At 47.7% G+C, this 18799-nt stretch overlaps 1 protein-coding gene across 1 annotated transcript in view; it reads left to right on the top strand.

Moving 5' to 3' along the window:
* Positions 1-18799, top strand: part of PITPNM3 (PITPNM family member 3) — a 1845859-nt gene that overhangs the window by 1793785 nt on the left and 33275 nt on the right. Inside the window, exon 16 of the mRNA XM_086954539.1 lies at positions 5802-5951. Within this exon, the coding sequence (XP_086810665.1) occupies positions 5802-5951 (150 nt within the window). The remainder of the gene's footprint in view (positions 1-5801; positions 5952-18799) is intronic.

Below are 18799 nucleotides of genomic sequence, written 5' to 3'. Positions count from 1 at the left end.
GACGGTAAGTGGCCCTCATACTGAATTTAGGGTCCTCAGAGTGCCATCTAGAACCATTTAAGCATTTTCAAAGAAACTAGAACGATGTCTTTTAATATTGACTCATCATAAATAAATTAAAAGTTGGTTGCCTTCAAAAGTGTGTTTCTCAGGGGGTTTATGCACTAACTCAGCTGCTCAGTACATACACAAAAATACAGTTACAAATATGCAGTTTCTTTTCTAATCAGTATTAGGGATAGGCGAAACTTGTGAAATTTGAGTGATATAAAAACCTATTGAGATTCCACCAAGGTCCGCCAACAGGCAGAACATTTGCAGGTCATGCTGCTCGCACTGTCATCTAGCATCAGTAGTGCAGGCAGAGCTGAAAATCAGTGGTAACGGCACCAAGCACTGCGCAAGAGCGCACGGCGGCCATTTGAGTTGATTTTGCTGCCACTCTACTTGGGCAGGAGTAAATCTACTCCAGAATCACACCTCTGACCACGAACCCTCGAGTTAGAAAATCACGCTTGGGGACGTCAACATCTCGCTCATGCATGCCAGCTCACATTTCTGGAGCCTTGAAGGCAAAGAATACAACCACACGGCGATTGACAGAACTTGGGCAGATCTCTGCATCACAAGGGCAATGGAGAGTTGCCAAATATCACGCGTGGAATGGATCATTCTGCCCACCCCTAGTTAGTATTGGTCCGTAGCACAACGTAAGTAAGGCAGACCTCCTTCTATATTTGGTAGCCCTACTCCTGGGGCCAGATTTGTCATAGTATTGTGTTGCTCTTACTTCACTCATGGTATCCCAAGAGCAACACAATACTTAACCCCTTAAGTGCTGCCGTGGGCCAACGGTCGTCGCGAGCACTACCTTGCCAGTTCTGCGCACGACCGTTGGCCGACGGGCCAGCATTCGTTCTTCGAACGTTCAGCACTGAGCGCTGGACGTTCGACGCTCCTATGAGGTTAAGCCCGATTTACAAAGCAACACAAGGCCCCCTTGCACAGCCCTTCATTGCTTGGTAAATCTGCAGTAAGGCAAATATCTTTCTTTCTCCTTGTTGTTTCCTCTTTCTAAGTGTCCTTCATTTTGCAGCACACTTAGAAAGAAGAAATAGCCCCAGAAGATTGTTTTTGTGAAAGATGGTGTCTCTCGTACTAATCCAGAGGTCTACCTCCTTTGCAAGGTCCCCGGGGTCAGTGAGCTAATAATCGGGTGTTGGCATAGCTCTGGGAAATAAAAACTGCAGCTGGCACTCCCCTTCAGCTCTCCTGTTCCCCAGCTGCTTAGGAAACAGGGGTGGGGAACTGACAGGCTGATCCTCGACCTACCCAAGAATACACACATCACCTGAAGGACCTCCACTGGCTCCCCGTCCTGGAGAGATGCCAGTTCAAGCTTCTGACCCATACCTACAGAGCCTTCCATGACCCCGCCTGCACTTCCACCGAGAGACCAAGAATCTTCTCTCTGCACACCTCGCCCTCGCACAGATACCACATATCCGCTGCTGCCGTTCCGGGTAACGATCTTTCTCCCCCTTCAACTCTGCACAGCACCCTCGCGGACTCTCTTCAGGATGAGACTCAAAACCTTGCTCTTCGACTGATACCTGCAGCACAGCGCCTGGATACTCTCTTGGGTGGTAAGCTGTGCTATACAAGCACTACTTAATAGAGAGCCTTAAGACCTACAAAAAACGAATTTCAGCAAAAAATGGGCAAAGCATTTGGGGGTGACCCTGCAGAGAGGACCAGGTCCAACATGTGCCTTTTAGCCCACATCAGATACAGAGGGAATTCTGTGATGCGGATTGCCAACCCCTGCTGCCTTGAGGTTTATTCTGCATTACAACAATACTATATTATGCATTACTATGCAATACAGTGCACTGTAATGCAATGCTTTGCAGTGCACAATTAGTGTACAATCATGCAAATAAAACACAATCAAATACCATGCAGTGCTTTGCAACTATACTAAACAATGTAGTGCTACACATTTCAAGGTACTATGCATTTATTCAATGCAGTGCAATCCATTGCAAAGTACTATAGAATGTAGGAATATAATTCAATGCAGTACTAGCAAATGCAAAATACTATACAACATAACCCTACCATGAAATTAAATATTGTGTAAAGCGGTACAGTCCAATCCAGTACACTGTATTGCAATGCAGGACAACGTAAAGCAATGCAATACACTATCTCTGGTATAATGCTTGCATTGGCATAGGAGTCTTGTCATATTTATAACATCAGTACTGCTGTCTGAGACCTTTGCTTGTAGAAGTGGTGTATGTTGTCTACATCCACCAATTTATTTATGCAGTTACCCCATTATCAAGCTATACATGCAGGTACTAATTAATTCCACCATGAATTATCCATGTATTCAGTCAATCATCAATCCTTTCATTCATCCATCCAACCCTTGACGCATTCTTAAATTCACCCACTCACTCAATCACACACATACCTATCCAGGAGTGACAAAATACTTTAGTGACAATATAGCCAGACCTTTTGGTTTGGTCAGCTCTTCATTACATTTATATATATGTATACAGATGTTTAAACTGCTAAATATATCAACCTGCCACCGCTTCAGAGCTCAGTGTTATGAGCCCAGTGCCACATGGTTGTCCAGCATTTGTTTTTTCAAGGTCAATTCATGTCAGCAGATGCCCTGACAATGTGAATCTATTGCATTCAGATTTAAGGTGTGTAAATCTATCCTATAGGGGTACCCTAAAAATCTGGCAGGATACGATTCTCCTTTACCAAAATTGAACACCCCTATGTCAGTGGATGCATGTAGAAGAGACCTGTGGCGTATTAGATTTACCAACTCCCATTCCCAGACTAAAGAGGAGGCTATGCCTGCGTCCTCTAGGTTCACTCCTGATGAGGGTGTGAGCCATAGCGGAAGGGACACCTTTACACTGCTGAGAGCATGAAGTTGGAGTCTGATTTGCTCAGTTGGTCGGGTGCCCTGTTCAACTATACTGGGTCACTCTGTCTCGAGATAAGAAAAGGAGTTAATAAATGATGACAGGTAAACAGGTGTTTGAAGCTCTGTTGTCATTCAGGTGTGCTCCTGTATGCCAGCAGGAACTGAGGGCCAGATTTACTAACATCTTGCAAAAGGCGACGCAAGTCAACAGGCTTAAGTGAGATTTACTAAACCACGCAAGATTACCTTGTGTGGCTTAGTAAATCCGGAGTAACTCATGGCAGCACAAATTGGTGCCTGGTGCTCTCTACATTGCGAAGGTGCTCCATGGGTGGAACATGGGCGTTCTCATGCATCCACCCATGGACTTTGACCCAATCCCAAATTTACAAAGACTTTTAAACCTGGGAATGCATCAAAACGGTATCCTTCCCAACAGAGGCGTAACAAGGAGAAGTATCTTCATTTCTCTTTGTTATTTCCACATGGGCTGTATTCTGCAAAACACATTGAAAGAGGAAAATGCCTCAAAGGATTGTTTTTGGTCAGGAAGTTGTACCTTTCCGAACCAAAAGAATCCTGCCTGTAACGCCGGCAGCCTTGCATCATGGCGCAAGGGTGCCGGCATTGGTGCTAGGCAGCACTCAGTGCACCGCACTCGAGAGAGCAGGAATGAGTCGTATCTTAGTAGATTTGCTGCATCCTGCTCTCCCCCTGTTACACAGCGCAGCAAGTTGTCTTGCTGCGTTTTTGACATTTTGATAAATCTGGCCGCAGTGTTCATGAATACTGAAGTCTTGTGAAGATCCCCCGGAAGAGAATAGATAGAGCATAGACAGTAAGTAGCGTAACCGTTCCCCTAAAACCCTCTTCAGAATCCCTTGACCCACCTATGTAAAACAAGGGAAGAAGGCAGACCCCTTCTGCCTTTGGACTTTGGTAAAACTACTATCGACTACACAAATTATATGCATGACATTTAGCTTTATTCTATATTAATCTGATTGTAGGTGAGGCACTGAAACACTGACATACATACATCGCCTAACGAAAACATCTTGGCCCAGATTTGTAAACACTCTGCATTAGGTTTGGATAGTTTTTTTTAACGCAAATACAATGCAAAATGTTGTGATGGGCTCAACAAATCCAACCCAAATTACGGTTACTGTTGAATTGTAACCCAAAGTATTGCTTAGCAGTGGAATGTACTGCGTTGCATCACTTTGCGTCAAGGGGGCGTTCCACAGGGCCGGACTGGGACCCACAACTGGCCCTGGCAAAATGCTCGGCTGCCCCCCCTCCCCACTCGGCGAAGGAGGGGAGTGGGGTTGTGGTGCCACCGAGCTCTTTGCCGGGGTCGGTTTTCTGCAGATTTTGGTACAGGGCCGATTATGCTGCAAAAACGGCCCTGTAACAGAAACGGCCCCCATTGGCCTAAAACCGGCTCCCACGCTTGCGGCGCACCGGCGATTGCCCGGTACCCGCTATGGCCAGTCCAGCCAGGCGTTCAATGGTGCATGGACATTCCCATGCAACTACTCGTAGGTTTTTATGCAAAAAACTCATATCAACATAGAACTGAGACGGGGATTTGTACCAAAATCATGCGTTATATCGAGGCAGGCATAACAAGGAGAAAGGTTTATATTTCTCATCATTCCTCCCACTCTGCATGTGTGGTGCATTGTACAGCACAGATACAAAGTGGTACACTCCTAAAAGCAGAGGGGCATATTACCAAGCAATAGCTATAATTATCGCTATGCATGGTTAGCGGCTAAAATAATATTGCCGCGCTCCGACGATTTTTACCGCTGAGAAACCTTGATATTATCAAGGTTTATCTCAAAAGCGGTAAAAATCCTGCCAAATGCATGAATATCGCTGGAAAATCAGTGATATTCATGCATTATCGTGACAATGCTCTTAGCCATGTTATCCACCTTCCATTGGATAACATGGCTAAGAACTGCTCTGGGCAGGCGTTAGCTTTTGGAGATATTCGCGCTTAGCGCGAATATTTCCAAAAGTAAGTCTTTTTTGATAATTGGAGATAGCGATATTAGCAACTGTTTCCAGTCGCTAACATCTAGGCACACCCACTTTGCATGTCATTAGCGATATATATCGCTGACATGCAAAGTGGGCCCCCAGATGCTCGCTATCTTCTACTAGTTGTCGCTAACTGGTGTTAGCGATAGCTAGGTAATGGGGCGAGAAAATTATCGCCGCTTTAGTGGGAAAAGTCCAGCTAAGACGGCGATAATGGCCCTTGGTAATATGCCCCATAGTTTCTTTACTGGGAGGTACGCTTCCCAGCACAAAACATATGACTTTACACATACAGAGTGGTACAACCCTTAAAGCATCATTTTTATACTTGGCCGTACCCTTTCCAGCACAAAACCTATGATTTCTACAACACAGACACCTTTAAACTATGGAACAAAGGTTTCTGGGCACCTGGCAGTCTAAAGTGTGACAGTGCAGGGAGAGAGCAGAACAGTGCTGGGCCCTCATGTTATTATCTACATGTTGAATAGTTAAACCAAGCCTATTGGCCATCATTGCTACAAAGACATTGACAACTCTGCCTACCCAGACAATAGTGCTGGAAAATCAAGATTTCCACTCTTGCTTGGTTATTTCAGTCTGCTTTTCTTCTCTTTCGTAAACCAACTATCATGGGATGAGATTCGCCTAGCAGGATTGTGATTTTGCTCATCTGACGGTTACCTTATTGTCTTGGAAGTCATGGGACATTGTGATCACATTCGAAGTAGGCTGCTAGCTACTCAAACTCCACAAATGATTTTTAACTCTTCTCCTTGTTCTGCAGAGGCGATCAGACTACAGCCGTGAGCTACCTCACTGTCCTGCCACGGGGGATGGAGTGTGTGGTCTTCAGTATTGACGGCTCCTTCGCTGCGAGTGTTTCCATCATGGGGAGTGACCCCAAAGTGCGAGCGGGCGCCGTCGATGTGGTCAGGTAAGAAAGACATTGCCAATGCTCAGTTACCCCGCATACACTCACAGCAGAGCTCTGGTCTAAAAACCAGGTGACCCACATTCCAAAAACCTGGGAATGTTTAAGCCTCTCACAACACACTACCAATAACCTAACAAAAAACACAAGGGGGACCACCAGGCATGACTCAGCAGAGAAAGTATCAGGGAGTTCTTGGACAGTGTCTGGCAGATGTACATCCAGTGGGTGGCAGATGTACATCCAGCTGAGGTGCTAATAAGGATGGGAAGGAGGTGAGGAATCCAGTGAGGGGCAAATAAAAGGAAATTAAAACAAATTTAAATTCTAAAAAAAAAGGTTTAGGTAAGGCAAGAGACTGAGGAGCAGTAACCAAGGGTAATTAAGGGAGAATAAAAAGCTGTTAGGTAAAACCCAGCCTCTGTCCAGGCATTTTAATGGTATTGTGAAGCAAGCCTGGATTTAAACGAGGGTGAAATAGCACAAAGGAATGATTTCCAGGAGGCAAGAAGTTGAGTGCAAAGAAAGGCTGTATGGAAAGAAGAGTTGAGTACCAAAGGTGCTCCGCGGTGTGTGGCAGTCCCCTTATCAAAAGATAACCAGATAAACTGAATAGCTATGGGGACCTAGGAGAATTGAACAAAGGGAGCGCTCAATGAAACAGAAGAACAAGGATCACTTAGTCATACCTTTTCATCAAATTGTTATGCAGAAGGGGGGCTTGGGGGAGGGCAGCCGACCACCGGGAGGTCCCCTCCCCCGGGCGGTTTGGGAGATCTGGGTGGGGTATTCCTTCTAGCAGGTTCTTTGGGCGTTTTTGGGCTGGTTTTAGTTGCTTTGTGCGCTCCCCTATAAATGGGCGGGGCTCCTCGCTCCGGGCACCATTTTAGGCTTGGTGACCTGGTGGCCGGTTGAGCTTAGAAATTTTGTGTGTTCATACTTTGGTAGTATTGTTCTTTTTCCTTAGCTAGTCTGATCCGATATCATGTCTGGTGAGGATTATCGCGTGTTGGAAGCTATTCGCCTGCTCAGCGAGGCTGGGCGTTTGGACCTGGTCATTGGCGACCGGGGTCGGGCCGAGACCCCGCGGCCCCAGCGGGAGGCCTCTGCGGGAGTGTTGGCTGCGGTGGCAGCATGTTACTCCCCGAAACGTCGGAGACAGGATGGGGAGGAAGCTCGATCTTCGGCAGCAGACTTGGCAGGGCGGCAGGCAGCCCGGGTACGCCGAGGAGAAGTGCGGGTGGAGCCTGGCGCGGCACGTCCCATACCTTCGAGGGATCCCGCCGTGGCCATCACAAGCGGGTTTAATACGACCTCGATGGTCCCACCGAGGGAATTCTACATGGGCGGTGCAGCCGGGTCCAGTACGACCTTCCCGGCCTCGGCGGTGGATTCCAGCGTTGCTCATGGGGGCAGGTTACGTACGACCTCTCCCGTGCCACGTAGTGTTTCGACTACTGGTTTTTCATATTCTGGAAGTCAACAGGTGGTCAGTGTTTCTGGTGGGGGGGTGTGTAGACGAGTTCAGTCGTCCTCCCCACCTAGGTCCAGAGTAAGGGCTGGTAAGGCCCATGGTCGATCAAATACGGTGGAGTCGAGACAGACTTCGGTGGTTGCCCCCCCCCCTCAGTTGGAGGACTCTTTGATTTTGGATTATGATGAGGATAGCCCTGAAGAGGGCGAGGTTCGTGATGTGGTGTCTGGGGGGGGGCATGTTAATGTTTCTCATGACATGTTACAGGACCAAGTGGTGCGGACTCGTGTGGAATCGTCACTGCCCAGAGTGCTCGGCCCCGTGGTGAGGGCTCCTCGAAGGCCAGATGTCGGTGCACGAACAACGTGGAGGACGGAAACCAGTCAACCGCCTCTTTTAAATCCAGGTGAGGATGCCGTGCGGCCCCATATGGTATCTGTTGGTGTTGGTGTCGACCTAATGTCGACGGAGAAAGGTTGTAAACTGTATAAAGGTCGTGTGGTACGGGATCAAGGTGTTGGTACTAATGGTGAGGAGATTGGTACAAGTCACATGGTGGATAGTGGTACGTCCACTGTTGGTGTGGTTACTACGTCAAGGGTACTTCACAGTAAGGAACTAAAAATTAACAAGTTGCCATACATGGGTGTGGCGAAGCCTTTGGGGGCTCATTTGATGTTCAGTACGAAAGAAAAAATATGGAATGGTGAGTATGTGGAACTGCTAAAGTTGCTACACAGGGAAGTGCGGGCTAAGGAAGGTTCTAAGGAGGAGGAGTTCGAGCTCGCTAAACGCCCTAAGGTGCCCCTGACTATAGAAAATTGGACGGCGGCCTTTTTAATCTTTGCCAGCGTCTACTGTGAGAAATTTCCTGAACGTTGTGTGTCCCTGTTTAAATACATGGACGTTATTCGTAAGGCTCAGCTAACCCGGAGTGATTATGCTTGGGCCCAATATGATGAGGAGTTCAGGGCCAGGATGGCTTGGGACCCTGAGGCGAAATGGGGGGAGCTGGACTCTGACCTTTGGCAGCAAACTATGGGTTCGTCTGCCTCTGGGAGGACCATATTTACGGCCAGTGGTCTCCCTATATTGTATCGTCCCTTTCAGTCCCGTCCCACCCGGGGAGGGGTGGGGGCCGTCTCTTCCGCCCAGGCGCCCATGGGCACATGCTGGGATTTTAATACCGGGACCTGTACCAGACAGTTTTGTAAGTTCCGCCATGAATGCTCCCAATGTGGCCGGAAGAGTCATCCGTTGTCCCGCTGCTGGGGGCCCAGGGCCCCTGGGCCCCAGGGTGCCCCACAAAGTTCGGGAACTTTCGTGCCACCCCAACAACCCCCAGCTCCCAGGGGAGGAAAATCTTCATCTGGGGCTGGGCCCAAAGGCTCGTACTCCGGTTGATGTAACCAGATTGGCCGCGGCTTTGCGGGACTATGAGCCTGAGGAGCTGCGGTCGACCTTGTTGCTGGGTTTTCAGGTGGGTTTTCGTTTGGGGTATGAGGGACCGCGTCTGAGACGTTGGTCCAAGAATCTAAAGTCAGCGAGTGAACACCCAGACATTGTTCAGTTGAAATTGGACAAGGAGGTGAGTGAAGGTCGGATGGCGGGCCCATTTGATGACTGGCCTTTGGCGAACCTCATCGTATCCCCGATTGGTGTAGTCCCCAAGAAGGAGCCTGGTCAGTTCCGGCTCATTCAACACCTGTCCTGGCCGGACGGTGAATCTGTAAATGATTTCATTGACCCGGAAGCTGCATCGGTGTCTTATTCCTCTGTGGATGTGGCCATGCAGCTGGTTGTCTCGGCGGGCACTAACGCCCTGATGGCAAAATGCGACATTAAGTCCGCATTTCGGCTCCTTCCGGTCCATCCTGAGGACTGGTGTCTTCTGGGCATCCATTTCCTTGGGAAGTGGTACGTGGACAAGGCGTTGCCAATGGGCTGTTCTATGTCCTGTGCTTTGTTCGAAACGTTCAGCACCTTTCTTCAATGGTGGTTTATTTCACAGAGTGGCCATGGCCTTGTCACTCATTATTTGGATGATTTCTTTTTTGTAGGTGCTGCCAGTTCCTTAGCCTGCCATGCGGCTCTCACATCTTTTCAATCACTTATGAGTTATTTGGGTGTGCCATTGGCTCCGGAGAAGACCATGGGTCCTTGCGCGACCATGTCTTTTTTGGGGATCGAGCTTGACTCTCATTTGATGCAGGCTCGTCTTCCATTGGAAAAGAAACTGAAAATGCTCGAGCTGGTCGGAACTATGTTGGAGAAAGAGAAGGTGTTTGTGAGAGAGATACAGGTTCTGCTGGGTCACCTGAATTTTGCCTGCAGGGTGGTTCGGGCGGGTAGGACTTTCTGTAGGCGATTAGGCAGAGCCTTGTCTGGTCATTCCCTTCCACATCATAGAGTGAGACTGTCTGCGGGAGTGAAAGAGGACTTACGTATGTGGGTTTTCTTTTTACATTCCTTCAATGGTGTGCCTTTGTGTTGGGAGGTGGATTGGTGTTGGGAGGTACAGATCTTCTCTGATGCCGCTGGTAGTGTGGGTTTTGGTCTTTACTGGCAAGGACGGTGGTGTGCTCAACAGTGGCCCAGCCAATGGACGAATGGTGGTCGAAGTATTGCCTTTCTGGAACTCTTTCCTGTGGTTGTGGCGGTCACACTGTGGGGAGCGGAGTTGGCCCACAAAAAGGTCCTTTTTCGGATCGACAACATGGCTGTGGTTCAGGTGATTAACAAACAGTCGGCCAGAGATCCCCAGATTTTGAAACTTCTGAGAGTGTTTGTGTTGTGTTGTCTGAAACACGATATTGGTTTTCGGGCCCTTCACGTGCCTGGCGTGGACAATGACATTGCGGATGCTTTGTCTCGTTCACAGTGGGAGAGATTCCGTGGGCTTGCTTTGGAGGCAGACGAGGAGCCGACTCCCATGCCGGAACAGCTTTGGAAGATAGGAGACACCGGGTCCTTCACTTGGTTTTAGGTTCCCTGGCCCCTTCCACGAGGACGGCGTATGAGTTAGCCTGGAAGGAATTTTTGGAGTCAGGCGCTTGTCGGAGGGACCTGGAGTGGCAAAGGTCGGAAGATGTGGTACAGTTTATTTTGGTATTGATGGATAAGAAGTTGTCTAGGGTTACTATAGCTGGGAAACTGGCTGGAGTTTCTTTCATGGGTAAGCTTTTGTGGGGTTACTCGCCGTCGGCGGGGGAGCTGGGTAGGAGGATGTTGGAAGGGTGGTCTAGAGAGAGTGGTGCTATTCGCTCTATGCGATCCCCTTTGTCGTGGCAAAAATTGTTCCGGGTTATCTCTGTCCTGCCGGTGGTGTGTTCTGACCGAGTGGAAGCGTGTTTGTTTGCCACGTTGATGGTGTGGATGTTTTTTGGTGCTTTTCGTGTGTCTGAATTGCTTGGCAACAGATCCTCTCCTGGCCTTGTGTGGGGGGATGTTACTATCACGGAGCGGGGGGTTCATGTTTGGCTCTCACACTCCAAAACGGATCAGAGAAGTGTGGGTAAAGGTGTCTGGTTAGAATCGGTTTCCCCTCAGGAAACGTGCCCTTTACATTGGGGATTATGTTGGAAGGCATTGTCGGGTGGGTTGTTGGATTTTCGAGTTTTTCAACATGCCAATGGGTCTAGTGTGACGAATTATCAACTGCGCATGGTGCTGCGAAAAGCGCTGCGACATATTGGTTTAGATGCCTCTTCCTTCGGTACTCATTCCTTTCGGATTGGGGCGGCCACAGAGGCCTTCCACAGGGGATGGTCGAGGGAGGATATCATGGGTTTGGGGCGCTGGACTTCTAACTGTTTTCGGCGCTATGTTCGTGATGAGCCTACTGGAGCGCTGGCGTCCGCCTCTGTTTTGCCTGTCTGACTCTGTTTTCTTTTTCAGGTTCTGTGGCTGGTCCTCGGGCTGCTTACGTTACCATTTGGATCGTGGGCCATTCGTTCATTAAAAGAGCTCAAGTCCAAGCCCGACAGAGTTATTTTGGTTCCTCGTTGGGGTTCAATGACAGTTTGTTTAATGTGGTTTGGAAGGGGAAGGGGGGAATGTTGTGGAAGGAACTTATACCTGCCTTGAATTCTTGGTTGGTGGGGGGGGTTTGCCCGGATGTCTTGGTGATTCATTTGGGTGAGAATGACATGGGTTCTGTCAAAGGGGTTGTCCTGCTCCGGGCGATTAAGAAGGACTTGGCCTTGTTACACAGTCAGTGGTCGGGTTGTCATGTCATTTGGACGGAGATGGTTCCTCGACGGGTTTGGAGGTATGCGGTGAAACCGAAGGCGGTGGACAAATCCCGGCGGAAGGTGAATTTGGAGGTTTCCCGATTTTGTAGAGACCTGGGTTTCGGTCGCATCGTCCATAGTGACATTAAATATGATGCGGTGGAATTCTTTCGGGGGGATGGGGTACACCTGTCTCGTATGGGTATGGACCTGTATCTTCTGGAGTTGCGGGAGGTTCTATCTTGCTGTTTGACGGTCCGTCAGTTGGTTGGTGAGTAAGTGGTAGTCGGTTCTGTATTCTGGTGTCCCCCTCTCCTTCCTTTTTTCCTGGGTCTCCTTCGTACTCCCACCCCTCCCTGTTTTCGGCGTTGGGGGGGCAGAAAGGTGGGGCTCTCTCCGTATAAGTCTTTCACCCCACGGCTTTCTGGGTGGCGGTTTTGCTATGAGATCGTCAGTGTTGGGCCAAGTTGGACCCGTTAGTTGTATCGGTTATTGTTTGGGGGATTGTTCAGTTTGATTGACGTGGGGTTCGGAGAATATGGATCGGGGGATATGTTATGTTGGTTTATAGTCAGAAATGTAAGGTTATATTTATTAGGTGATGTTATAATGTTATAATGTATTGGGTTTTGTATGGTTTTGTGTTTGGGTATGTACGGGTGGGGGTGGGGTGTGATGGAGGGTGTGGGGTGGGGGCGGGGTTTTTGGGTTTTGAAATAAAAACTAACAAAACTTGGGTTGTGGTTTAGATTGTGAGGCGGTTGCCGAGTTTGTGTATTTTGTAAATGTGCACCTGTTCCAATAAAGCGGCCTTTTTCACACTTAAAGGGTTTTTGAGTCTGCTCACTCTCCCCCCACCCCTCTCTCCCAAGGGGGGCTTGGGGGAGGGCAGCCGACCACCGGGAGGTCCCCTCCCCCGGGCGGTTTGGGAGATCTGGGTGGGGTATTCCTTCTAGCAGGTTCTTTGGGCGTTTTTGGGCTGGTTTTAGTTGCTTTGTGCGCTCCCCTATAAATGGGCGGGGCTCCTCGCTCCGGGCACCATTTTAGGCTTGGTGACCTGGTGGCCGGTTGAGCTTAGAAATTTTGTCCCTCCCTCCCTCCCCTTTTTAGGGGTTTTTTACTTATTATTTATTTATTTATTTTTCGTCTGGCTGCGGTTTGAAACATGTGTTCATGGGGTTTTTCCATTGTTCTTTGTCGCTTGGGACAGGTGCGTGGCGGTTTTGCTATGAGATCGTCAGTGTTGGGCCAAGTTGGACCCGTTAGTTGTATCGGTTATTGTTTGGGGGATTGTTCAGTTTGATTGACGTGGGGTTCGGAGAATATGGATCGGGGGATATGTTATGTTGGTTTATAGTCAGAAATGTAAGGTTATATTTATTAGGTGATGTTATAATGTTATAATGTATTGGGTTTTGTATGGTTTTGTGTTTGGGTATGTACGGGTGGGGGTGGGGTGTGATGGAGGGTGTGGGGTGGGGGCGGGGTTTTTGGGTTTTGAAATAAAAACGAACAAAACTTGGGTTGTGGTTTAGATTGTGAGGCGGTTGCCGAGTTTGTGTATTTTGTAAATGTGCACCTGTTCCAATAAAGCGGCCTTTTTCACACTTAAAGGGTTTTTGAGTCTGCTCACTCTCCCCCCACCCCTCTCTCCCAAATATCTCCATCTATTTGCATATTTTCCTTACTGGCTTTGAGATTTATTTCTTCACTCTTACATCTGCTTTTCTATATTTCAAATATGTGTGCGCGTTGATCGAGTTGTGAATGCTGCATCCAGCAAAAGCGTTGGCCAGCTCCTAGGTGACCATAGTGAAAAAGACGTTCATGCCAAACTGAACATCCACTCTGAAAGTGGCATCAGGAAGGAGTACTTTAAAAAAAACATGTGAGCTGACCTCCCTGCTTGCCAGTCATATGCCATTTGGAATCGATGGAATCCGAATTTGATATAGTCAAGTGGGAATTGGGCCTCAGATTCACAGTTAAACCCATCTTTAACAAATTGATGATACAACATAGTTGAAAGCTGAGGCTTTGTGTTTTGTAAACTTGGGAAATGTCCTTTATATGTCATCCAAATCATAGATAGGTGCCTTGGTACTATAGACGCAAAATCTCAGATGACATTTGGGACAGATGTACAAAGCAAATTTTCGGTGGCAAACGGCCAGATTCACAGAATTGGGCAATTGCAAACAAAAATGTATTTTTTACATGTACCAACCCATATATGCCATTTGGTAAGGTAATCTATGAACGAGTCGCAAATAGGGGTTGTGTTTCGGTATTAGGAAGGTGTGTGTTAGGGATGCCCCTTACTAATAACGGCTCGTAGTGGTATGTGTGAATATTTTGCAATCGAAATGCGGTCGCAAAATATTCACATTTTACCGGCTACTTCAAGTAGGTGGTAACCCATTCGCAAACAGGAAGAGGTCCCTAAGGGACTCCTACCCATTTGTGAATGTTTGTGAAAATGTTTTTGTGAGAGCAGGCAGTGGTCCTACAGTCCAATATTTAGACTTTCAAAAATTAAAAGAACCCTTTTTATTTTTATTTTTGAAACGCATCCCGTTTTACATTAAAGAAAACAGGCTGCATTTAAATTTTTTAAAACATTGTTTTATTTAAAAGCAATCATAGACATGGTGGGCTGCTGACCCCAGCAGGCCTCCATCCCTGTGATTTTAGTGATTCCCAATGGGTTGCAAACCAATACCTAACTCCTGAAAATTAATGAAGTAGATCTATTTGCAACCCACTTGGAATCGTAAAATGTGTTAAAGACACATTAGTACATTTGTGTGTGCGATTACCAAATACTGAATCGCAAAAATGTGCTATTTGGTAATCGCAAAGCCAAACCTATGTACATTTGCCCCTTAGTCTCTAGCACCACTCTAAGACAAATGGTGGTCTGAGTAAAAGGAGGATTTCTGAAGCAGACCCAATGTGGATGACATGCACTCTCATCCTAATGCGTTTTACAGGTATAACCATACATCCAATTAACAGCACCTGTGCATTTCTACCAGTTGGGTAGGAGCACAAAGACTTCTGTTCCCAGTGGTGCTGCTGTACTAACCACAGTAACTGAATATCAGTACTTTGCAGTAGTGTCGTTTGTATGATGCAGTTCTTTTACTTGCAGCACGATCGCACAGTGCCCATGCTTATGAAGGTTTGCAGTGTAGAGTGCGCTGGATGGGAAGCATGATGCGTGTCCGTGACACACAAATAAGAGTTTGATTGTAGGGTTGTGGTATGATTTCTTATCTGAAGAATTGCTGGGCAGAGTTTGCATGTATGTTTAGAAGGTGAATGTGTGTTGCATAACTTGTATGTGAAAAGTTGACTGCTGGGTGAAAGGTCAACGGTTCACGCCAATCATGTCGCAGCAAAAAGGACATAGCATATAAGTAGGACACTATCACACAAAGGTGTGTCAATGCATAATGCATTTTTAACATGTAAACTTCAGAGCCCTTCTGTAAAATATGAAAACGTTGCTAATAAAGTCCAATGCAAACAACATATCAAGATTGCAAGGACTCTAAGAATGCCTTGTGGGTGTCCCGAACAAGTGCATGAACCTTATTACATTTATTTAGGGCTCGCGGCAAGTAATAGCCATATTTTGTACGTGAAACAGAAAAATAAATGGTTTCGAATTCTTTGGATGCAGACTGATAAAAATGGTGGAGGAGTGTCGCCCACCTGGCCACATAGGCAAATGAAAATAAAATGGTCATTTTATTTTTCGCCCTGTAACTGAGTCTTGGATGAGGGGTGACAGCACTGTAGCAGGGGGAGGAGTGGTGAACACTGCTGTCAGGACAAACCATCATGCGCACTGGCATCCCTCCTACCCAGCTGTGTTGCTGGGTGGAGAGAGCAGCAGGCACAGGCTCCCAGATTCAAAAGTAGACACAACAACATGAATGCAGTAGGATGCACAGGACCCATGGTCAAAACATTCAGCCAATTGTAATTCGGTTTCATATGTCTCTGAGTCCACTACACCCCCCCCCCCCCCCCACCTGCCGTCATAGGAGAAGATGTCTTTTTAAACAAACAACCCTAAAAATGACCCCTTAAACAGGAAAGAAAATAAATATCAATGAAAAAAAAAACCCTCCCACAACCCTCCCTCCTCCCCATCTCTGGTGGTGGTGGAGCTGTACAAAAGCATAGCAGGGGTGTAATGAAAAAATTAGGTTGCATACGCAGGACAACAGCTTCTAGGAAGATGGTGAGTACTTCGTCAAACCTTTGTTGAGATGGTTAAAATTGAAAGAGATGTTTGCATAGCCCGTAAAGAGGGTGGGTACACCGCTGAGGGTAGACCCCGGGACAAATAAGTTACCATTGGGCCCCTTTTGTGTTCAAAATTCTTGTATTCGCCCTGGAAGATATCTGTGAAACGTTCCATGGAGAGGATTCTCGAAAGGAGGGCATGCCATATGGATATCGCCGGCGCAGCCTTCTTTTTCCAGGCCGCTGCTATCGTAAGCGTTGTTGCCCCTGGACAAGCCCACATAATGGCCTTGTCGGCTTCCATTTGGTGTTCCAGATCAGGGTCCCTAATGCCTAGAAGTGCCCCTTCTATGGTTGTTGAGATGGGATATCCCAGAAGGTCTTTGATATGAGAGAGAATTTCTTCCCAAAATATATGTATCCCATGGCAGTCCCACCTGATGTGACGGAAATCCCCCTGCAGCCCACAACCCCGCCAGCAGAGATCTGAGTTGTCAGGGAAGATCCGTTTAAGTTTAGTGGGGTAAAGGTACCAGTCCAGGAGGGTCTTGTAATGTGCTGCCCTCAAGGTGACTGAGTGGTTGTGCTTAGGAATGTCGCCCCAGATGTGTTTTCATTCCTCATCCGAAATCTCCCTTCCCAGCACTTGTTCCCAGAAGGCCATGTAGCGTGCCCGGGTGCGTTTAATGTGTTGCGTAGTATAGCACAGAGTGAGGAGATTGCCCCCTTCATGGTTCCCGCTTTTCGTGCTAGTCTTTCCATAGTCTTTCCATAGCTGTGAGTTCCCTGGTAGCGGCTTTGTTCACGTGTGGGAGAGTGACCCAGTGCTTAAGCTGGAGGTAGTGGTAGCTCACTGTTGGCAACCTGAAAGTCTCTTTTGCAGCTCTCAAACTACGGAATGTCATAATTATGGAATAAGTCTGCTAATTTTAAGCAGACCTCCTCCCTCCAACTGTCAAAGGGCCCCTCATGCATTGCTGGTGGGAAGCCCGGGTTGAAGTGGATTGAAGTGAACCGGGAAGGGAAGAAGGTCCATCCCTCTTTCTTCGTGATCTGATCCCATACTGTGAGTGTGGTACGTGTGGGTGTGCTGAGGTATGCCTTTGCTGGCCTGGCTGACTTTGGTTTCCACAGAACATCCCAGGTTCTGCGTCCCACAATTGCCCTATCCATGTGGAGCCAGTGTTTGTCGGATTCTCTGGCGGACCATTTTATCACCACCCGCAGTTGTGCCGCCTGTTAGTATAGGTGGAAATCTTATAAAGCCACCCCCGCATCCTTCTTTAGATGCCGTAGGACATGGAAAGTTTGGCGCGCTCTCCCCACCTGCCAAATACTTTTGATGACAAGCGCGCAGGCGTGGTAGAAGGTCTTAGTTAAGTGCAATTGGGAGTGTCTGGAATAAATACAGGAGTTTTAGCAAGACCGTCATTTTGACTGCGTTAATTCATCCCAGCCAGAACATATAGGGAGGCTTCCATAGTTTAATATCTTGTTTAAGCTGCGCTTCTACAGGAGGGTAGTTAGCCTTGTAAAGGTCCCTAATTTTGGGAGTGATATGAATGCCCAGATATGGAAGGGAGTGTTTGACCCAGTCTAACGATGTTTGACTCCGCAATCTCGTTGCTTCAGCGCCAGAGAGGGTAAAATTTAGTATGGAGGATTTGAATAAGTTAACTTTGAAGCCTGAGACCAGCTCAAAATTCTCCAGTTCCTCCTGCACCACTCGGAGCGAAGAGGCCGGCTCCAAGAGTGGGAGCAGGATGTCATCTGCAAAGAGGGATGCTTTAGGATCTGTGCCTCCAAAGCGTATACCCCGAAATTCCTCATTGGCTCGAAATTGTGCGGCGAGGTGTTCGATACTGAGAGCAAATAAAAGGAGAGAGAGCGGGCAGCCCTGCCGTGTACCCCTGCTGAGGGCAAAGGGGAGGCACTTGTAACCGTTAACCAATATCCGTGATTGTGGAAGATGGAAGTTAGCCCCGACCATGTTGATGAACCTCTCCTCGAAGCCAAATTTCTGCATATTTAGAAATAGAAACAACCAATCAACCCTGTCAAAGGCCTTTTCCGCGTCAAGGCCCACTTTAAACTTGGACACTTTCTCTATAAAATGTATAGTGCCCCTAATGTTACCATGCATTTGCCAACCTTTTACAAAACCTGATTGATCAGGGTAGATTAGCGTGGGTCTTCGAGTCTAGCGGCCAGAATCGTGAAATAGAGCTTCGTATCGAGGTTAAGGAGGGCTATGGGCCTATAAGACGCACAGACCTTCCCAGGCTTCGGGATAACAGAAATCAGCACCTCGGCCATTGAGGCCGAAACCATAGCGTCTGTCGCTATACCGTGAAAGAGCTCAGTTAGATTTGGGTTTGTCTCAGATGCATAGCATTTAAAAAACTGTGCCGTCAGGCTATCAGGTCCCAGAGCTTTATGCAATTTAAGCTTAGCAATGGCCTGCCTAACCTCCTCTGATTTATTGGGAGCATCCAACGTCTCTGCAGTCACGGGGAGAGGCAAGGAAGGTCCACTGAGTCGAGCAAGGTATTGCTGTTGGAGAATGGTATCGGGGGGGGGAGTGCATAGAATGTGCTGAAGATATTAGCTTTAATGTTGTCTGTGTGTAAGGAGACCATCCGCATCCTTGATACCCCCAATAAACTCGCGTTCCCTCTTCTCCCTTAACTGTTGCGCTTAATGGGTCCCCACTTTGTCACCCTAGGAGTATGACATCTGTCGCAATTTAAGCAGTGAGTATTCCGCTCTATTATTGTAAATGACCCGCAATTTACCCCTTAACGTGGTGAGCTGTCCCTGTAGAGCCCTGGTAGGTGTTGCCTTGTGCGATTTTTCCACGGTCTCTAGTTCTTCTTCTTCAAATG

This window comes from Lissotriton vulgaris, chromosome 2_1 (genome assembly GCF_964263255.1).
Source record: "Lissotriton vulgaris chromosome 2_1, aLisVul1.2, whole genome shotgun sequence".
Lineage (NCBI taxonomy): Eukaryota > Metazoa > Chordata > Amphibia > Caudata > Salamandridae > Lissotriton > Lissotriton vulgaris.
The sequence above is the reverse complement of the archived record's forward strand: the minus strand, read 5'-3'. Positions and strand labels throughout refer to the sequence as shown.